The sequence below is a fragment of the Rhincodon typus genome, chromosome 22 (assembly GCF_021869965.1).
Source record: "Rhincodon typus isolate 14 chromosome 22, sRhiTyp1.1, whole genome shotgun sequence".
Lineage (NCBI taxonomy): Eukaryota > Metazoa > Chordata > Chondrichthyes > Orectolobiformes > Rhincodontidae > Rhincodon > Rhincodon typus.
The window spans coordinates 18,421,193-18,428,776 of record NC_063353.1 but is presented as its reverse complement, the minus strand read 5'-3'; the positions used below and the strand labels follow the sequence as shown (position 1 = coordinate 18,428,776).

The 7,584-nt window shown below is 42.3% G+C and overlaps 1 protein-coding gene across 1 annotated transcript in view; it reads right to left on the bottom strand.

Moving 5' to 3' along the window:
* LOC125485816 (conserved oligomeric Golgi complex subunit 5-like) overlaps positions 1-7,341 on the bottom strand; it is a 12,053-nt gene extending 4,712 nt beyond the window's left edge. Inside the window, exons 1-3 of the mRNA XM_048610587.1 lie at positions 7,239-7,341; positions 5,473-5,612; positions 3,115-3,172 (exon numbers count right to left, since the gene is read on the bottom strand). Of these exons, the coding sequence (XP_048466544.1) occupies positions 3,115-3,172; positions 5,473-5,612; positions 7,239-7,326 (286 nt within the window). The 5' untranslated portion in view covers positions 7,327-7,341. The remainder of the gene's footprint in view (positions 1-3,114; positions 3,173-5,472; positions 5,613-7,238) is intronic.
* Between the last annotated feature and the right edge of the window lie 243 nt (positions 7,342-7,584).

Here is a 7,584-nt window from a genome sequence, read left to right as displayed (position 1 = left end):
CATCTCAGTTGTCCTCGTTTTTCAAGGACCATAACTTCCCCCCCCTCGGTGGTCGAGAACGCCCTCAACCGTGTCTCCCACATCTCCCGCACCTCATCCCTCACACCCCGTCCACGCAATAAGAACCAAAAAAGAATCCCCCTCGTCCTCACGTACCACGCCACCAACCTCCGGATCCAACGCATCATCCTCCGACACTTCCGCCATCTGCAATCCGACCCCACCACCAAAGACATCTTTCCCTCCCCACCCTTATCTGCTTTCCAGAGGGACAACTCTCTCCGTGACTCCCTTGTCCGCTCCACACTCCCCTCCAGCTCCACCACACCCGGCACTTTTCCCTGCAACCGCAGGAAGTGCTACACCTGCCCCCATACCTCCTCCCTCACCCCCATCCCAGGCCCCAAGAAGACTTTCCACATCAAGCAGATGTTCACCTGCACATCTGCCAATGTGGTATACTGCATCCGCTGTACCCGGTGTGGCTTCCTCTACATCGGGGAAACCAAGCGGAGGTTCGGGGACCGCTTTGCAGAACACCTACGCTCGGTTCGCAATAAACAACTGCACCTCCCAGTCGCGAACCATTTCAACTCCCCCTCCCATTCCTCAGACGACATGTCCATCCTGGGCCTCCTGCAGTGCCACAACCATGCCACCCGAAGGTTGCAGGAACAGCAACTCATATTCCGCTTGGGAACCCTGCAGCCCAATGGTATCAATGTGGATTTCACAAGTTTCAAGATCTCCCCTCCCCCTACCGCATCCCAAAACCAGTCCAGCTCGTCCCTGCCTCCTTAACCTGTTCTTCCTCCCACCTATCCCCTCCTCCCACCTCAAGCCGCACCTCCATCTCCTACCGACCAACCTCATCCCGCCCCCTTGACCTGTCCGTCCTCCCTGGACTGACCTATCCCCTTCCTAACTCCCTTCCTACACTCACCTTTACTGGCCCCATCCCCGCCTCTTCGACCTGTTTGTTTCCTCTCCACCTATCCTCTCCTCTATCCCTCTTCTATCCGCCTCCCACTCTCTCCCTATTTATTTCGGAACCCCCTTCCCCTCCCCCTTTTCTGATGAAGGGTCTCGGCCCGAAACGTCAGCCTCTCTGCTCCTAACTTCGAAAATTGTTCAGGATTTGTCATGTGGACAAAAAGCAGGACTAATCAACACACTCAATTACTGCCCCATCAGTCTAGTCAATTATCAGAAAAGATGATAGAAGATGTCATAAACAATGCTATCACGCAGCACCTGCTCAGCAATAATCTGCTTACTGACAGCAAAACTGGGTTCTACCATGAGCACTCAGCTCCTGACCTCATTACAACCTTGGTGGAAACCAGTCCAAAAGAGCTGAATTTCACAGGTGAAATGAGAGTGATTGCACTTGACATCAAGGCTGGATTTGACAAAATGTGGCATCCAGGAGCTCTAGCAAAGTCACGAGTCAACAAAAATCGGGGTGAACTCTCCACTGGTTGGAATCATACCTAGTACATGAGAAGACGGTTACGATTATTAGAAGTCAAGCATTTCAACTCCAGGACATTTCTACAGGAGTTCTTCAGGATTCTGTCCTCGGCCCAGCCATCTTCAGCTACTTCAATGATCTTCCTTCCATAAGGTCAGAGGTGGGGATGTTCACCAATGATTGCATAATGTTCAACACCTTTCGCAACTCCTCAAATACTTAAACTGTCTGTGTCTTAATGCAGCAAGATCTGGATAATGTCCAGGCTTGGGCTAACAAGTGACAAATCATATATGCGCCACACAAATACTAGGCAATGACCATTTCACCAGTACCTGAACATTCAATGGCATTACCATCACCGAATCTGCCACTATCAACATCCTTGGGGTTACCATTGATCAGAATCTGAACTAGACTGGCCATTTAAACACAGTGGGTAGAAGAGCAGATCAGAGGTTAGGAATACTGCAGCGAGTAACTCACCTCCTGATTTCCCAAACCTGTCCACCATCCACAAAGCATAAGTCAGGGGTGTAATGGAATACTCCCCAGTTGCCTGGATGGCTACAGATCCAATGACATTCATGAAGCTTTAAAAAAAAAGTTGTCATAGTCTTACCAGGCTGTAGAGAGATGACTGATGGTGGTTTGACCTGACAGTCACCATCCTCAGGTGACATGAGAAGTTGCAAAGCGGTATGTGTACTATCCAGAAGATGCACTACAGAAAGTCAAAGATTCTTAGCCAGCACCTTCTATGGCCAAAACCACAATTTAGAAGGACAAGGAAAGCAGGTACATTGGGAACACCATCACCTTCAAGATCTCCTTCAAGCCACTCTGACTTGGAAACATGCATTGCTCCTTCAGTGCGCTGGAATTGCCCTTCCAACAGTGTTATGGATCTACCTATAGCATATGGACTGCCATGGTTCAAGAAGGCAGCTCACTACCACCTTCTCAAGGGCAAGTTCAGATCAGCAATAAACGCTGGTCCAGCCAGCAACACCAATCATTGTGTCATCTATAGTTGAGAATGTTAATATGGTTTTGCTCCAACATTTATTATGTGAGAATGTTCAGGTCCAACAGTCCAAGAAAGGTAAAAAGAAATGAGAAACCATTCTCTCTACCTCCCGAACACCAATCCCCCAAGCCACCAAATCAGTCTTCCTCTCTCCTCAACTTCTACATCTCCGCAATTTCAGGATACTCAATTTCAGAAGCTTCCTTGTAAACTACCACCATCAGCCATCCATCTGACCAGCAGTTCACAGCTTTTGTGAAATTGATATCTTTATCCAAATTTCATAACAGTAGAGGAGACACCCTTTGCTCCATGATAAAGCCATGAAAGCATTCAATCTCAGCAACATAATTGTTTCTTTGGCACTATTCATATTAAATAAGAAGACCTCCATTGCACATGTGATTTGCACTCGTTTTCATATACTTTTTGTGTGTTTATGTTGTGAACGTTTAAAACTGTTCATAATTGGTAAACTGCAAACATCCATGATTTCATGGTTTGGACCTGTTCTAAATGTTAGAAATTTTGAACTGAGAGGGTGTTTGATTTTTCAGAGTGTCTGGTTGTATAGGGTTTCACTGTACAAAATTTGTTTTTAAGCACCTACCTTCCAGTGACTCTATGCCAGTAGCTTGAGCGAGAAGATTTTCATGTCTTGCAACAACCTGCAAAAACAAATAATGTTACAACACAGAGACAGACCACCAAATCAAATGACTCTCCCTATCCCTGTATTTGCGACACAGTAAAATTAAAATACTTAATGGCCTTTAAAAATTTACCCCAAGGGTTCCTAACCAGAGCTTTCAAATAACTAGTACCAGAGACTTGGGAAATAACCAATACCAGACACCAGGTTTATAGCTTAAATAAAGATATAATAATTTTTTAATAATAGTGACTTTACAGAGCAAAGTTAAACAACAAGGTAATCGAATTAATGTCTATGATTTAAACCCAATCTTGTGATTCTAGCCACCCCCACTATCAAAGACAGACAAACAGACTTAGTTCTGGGTGATGCCTATTGTTGTTCTACAACATGCCCTAAATAGGGGAGGCGATGGTCTAGTGGTAATACCACAAGATTATTAATCCAGAAATTCAGCTAATATTTTGGGAATCTGGGTTCAAATGCCGCCCTGGCAGATGGTGTAATTTGAATTCAATTTTTTTTAAGAACCTGATTACCATAAAACCATTGTTGATTTCAGGAAAAGCCTATCTGGCTCACTAATGTCCTTCAGGGAAGGAAATTTGCCATCCTCACCTGGTCTGGCCCACATGTGACTCCAGAGACACAGAAATGTGATTGACTGTCAACTGCCTTCTGAAATGGCCTAGCATACCACTCAGTTGTATTAATTGCTACAAAGTCTCAACAAAGTAATGAAACCAGATGGACCACCTGGCATTGACCTAGGCACCAGAAAAGCAATGACAAACAGACGGACGCTGGATCAAAGTCCTGGAATTCCCTCTCTAAGGGTATTATGGGTCAACCGACAGCACATGGACTGCATTGTTTCAAGAAGGCCACCTGCTCAAGGGCACTTAGGGATGGGCAATAATTGCGAGCCAGCTCCATCCCACAAATGACCAAAACTAAAGTCACCTTGGCTTTTGCAAATATACTTTTTGCTAGATTTAACACCAACCCTGGCTAACTGTAATTGTGTAAACAAGTTTTCTAACTGCTCTATATGTTCTATCTATATAGTACTATGATGTCATGCAACAAATCTACACATTTAGGTACTTCAGCTATAACTGTATTCATTAATTGTTGAAATGTGGCTGCAGTATTCTTAAATTCAAATGGCATAACCCAAAATTGGTGGAATTCATGAGGTGTGACAAACACAGAAAGTTCCTTAGTTCCCGCTGTCAACAAAGCCTGCCAATATCTTTTTAACAAATCAATTTTAGACAAGATGAACAACCAACTCTATCAATGCAATCTTCTAGTCTGGGAATCTGGTATGAATCTGTCTTTGTGATTGCATTTAGTTTCCTGTAGTCTGCACATAATCTAATTGAACAGTTTGGAATAGCTGGTCCATTCCAGAGATTGAGTTTTAAGACCCTATTATTAGCATAGCTAAAGGAAAGGCTGCTTGCCTTATGTCTAACCTCCAAATACATTCATCTTTCATGTTGACAATGAGCACCAGGAGTTGAAAAGTAGCAACTCTCAAGCGCTAATATCATCATGATTGGCATAAATATGTATAAGTATTTTAAAATTATACATTTACAGATAAAACAATGTCCACTTAAAAATCCTTCTGCAAGATGAAAGAAACAAAAATTTAAAACTCAATATTGTCTAACAGAAGACCAAAGTTACCCCTTCACGTCTCCGAGGGGGACATTTGGTCGAGTCATTGTCTTTGCACTTTGGCACCCAGAATCTAGTTCAGACCACCTCCGCAATTACTTTCCTCTCCAAAAAGAACAAGTAGAAGGAATACAATACTTGCTTTTATTCTCCTCAAAATAAAACCCTTTTCTAAGAACCATAAGAGCAGCAACATTAACATTTTGAACAAGTATTGATTTTCATAGCATAATTCAAGGAGAACAATCTCCTGAATTTCAGAAATAAACTCATAAGCAGAAACAGTCCTTTTTATTTCAGCATGATGAAATAATGCAATTTCCTGAACACTTGATGGATACAAACCGCAAAAGGAGAGCACTGCAGTGACATGGAAGACAGTGATAGGGATGCTTTTTACGACATAAACTTTTCCATGCTGTTGGGATTAGTAAATACATGGCATACACCATCATTCTTGTGCAAAATATTCACCATTTCACGGATGAGCTATATTTAGCATGATACAATGCCAGTGAAGCCAACAGTTTCAATATCATTTCTAGCAGAGCTCATCAGTTCTGCCTTACTTCTTAAAACACTCAGATACAGCAGTCACATAGTAACAAGATCTCTTCTTCTTACCTGTATATGAAGTTCTTTATCAAGTTGACTAATTCCTTGGGCAAGTTTTGCTAATTGTTCAACTATAACTGCTTGATGAATGGATTGAGCAGTATAGGTCTTCACATCAAACCCTTCTTTCAAGAAGTCCGAATAGCATTCTGAAAAAGGTTAAATTTTTATAAATATTTCATTAAATAATTAAATCAAAATTAAAATGACATTGCCAACATGTGCATCAACATTAATTTAGGCCAGAGTACCAGTACAGATGAGCATACATAGATTGCGAACACAGAATTCTGCCCTTGTGCAATGTGATTCTTCAATAACTTTTCATTGTTTAGTTAATATTGTACACTGTCTATGTCAATTCGATCTTTCATACCTACAAATTGCCATTTAAACCAGAAGAGCAGAGACAAATTGTGGAAATATAGTAGAATACAGATAGACAAATGCACTCATTCTATTCTTCCCAGAGTGTTCACTTTTCTTCTTCACATAATCAAAAAATTTATTCTTGTACAGTATATTTCTAATTCTTGAACCTTTCATAGATCTAGTACGATAAGGAAACAACGAGTCAAACTCCAAAATTCCAGTACTCATTTGCTATAGGTTGCACTTGACTGTCTCTCGTTGCAATCCAAGCCTCAATACCAAGGAAATCTCCCTGCTCTAATCTTCACTCAAATATTAGAGTCTCCCAGCGACATAAATTGGTTAGGACAAAAAAAAACTGCAGATGCTGGAATTCAAGGTAGACAAACAGGAGTTTGAAAGAACACAGCTAGCCAGGCAGCATCTGAAGGAAAGGTGCAGTCAACGTTTCGGGTATTACCCTCCTTCAGGACCGGATGTGGTGGTAGGCAGAGCTGCAGATAAAGAGAGGTGGGGAGGAGTGAAGGCAGAATGGTGGTGATAGGTGATAGGTGATAGGTAACCACTGCCAGTGTTCACCTGAAATATTAAGCAAAAGTTTAAAACTAAACTATAAAACATCTGAAGGGTGATGTATTTCTAAACAGGAAGAACTTATTCCAGTGTTCTACTTGGCTGTCAGAACATGAGTTGTTTAGATACTATGCTCTGCGTAGAAGCAAGAAGAACTCTCGTGATACATCTTTCCCAAAGGGACCTTGTCAACATTGGTTGGAAACGCCAGCAACGAAACATCAAATAAAAGCAAATGTGGAAAAGTATTTGCAAACATTTCTAATGTTCATAATTAGTGCTAGGAATAAACATAATGATTTTAGCAGTGATTTTTTTAAAAGTGTATTTAAAATTTGTAAATGTTCCCATCCGCTAGGTGAATCATAATGATTTCTACGATAACTCAATCTAGCAATCTCAATGTCAACTGAGTAGTAGCTATTTGAAGAAACGGACATTCCTTGTAAAGTGATATTGTGGGCGTAGATTAAATGCAACACTTCTCACCGTAAGTAATATTCAAAATAAAAGTAGACATTTCCATCATACGTGGATTCCTTCAGGGTTACAGCAAACTGCAGTAAGGGCTGATCTGATGCCACATAATTATTTGCACTCTTCACCTGCTCCATCCAGTAACAATTTATAATGCATGATTATACCATTCACTTTGTAAAGTATGGTCACAAAACTAACATGATTTAAAAACATTGGAGCTTCAGCTGGAAACAAAATGGAGTCCAAAGTATAAAAGCCAGATGTTCGCGCTTTGATGGGTTGACAAGTTACAGTCAACATTCACCACCCCATAATAATGTGGTTTACTAACTCCGACTGACCACCCTTACCATCCAGAAGCAATTCCTTGACCGAGTCCCGTACAGGGTAACTTCCATTTCCTTCCATGTTGGCGGAGCCTGACAGACGCTCACGCATGCGATCTACTAATCTGCTGAGCCAAGCGCCGCGAGCAAAGGGTTAACCGTTTGGTTTGAGGCCTGCGGATAGGCGGCAGGGGGACACCGACAACCAATCACTGGTGAGTTTGCAGGATCGGCAGCCGGCCATTGGTGCGCCTGATGCACAAGTTGCCAATCATCGGTAGGCCTTGTGCACCGGCAGCCAATCATTAATGGGCTTGCTGCACCGGCAGCCAATCATCGGAGACATCAAGGGATTCGGCGAATCCGCAGC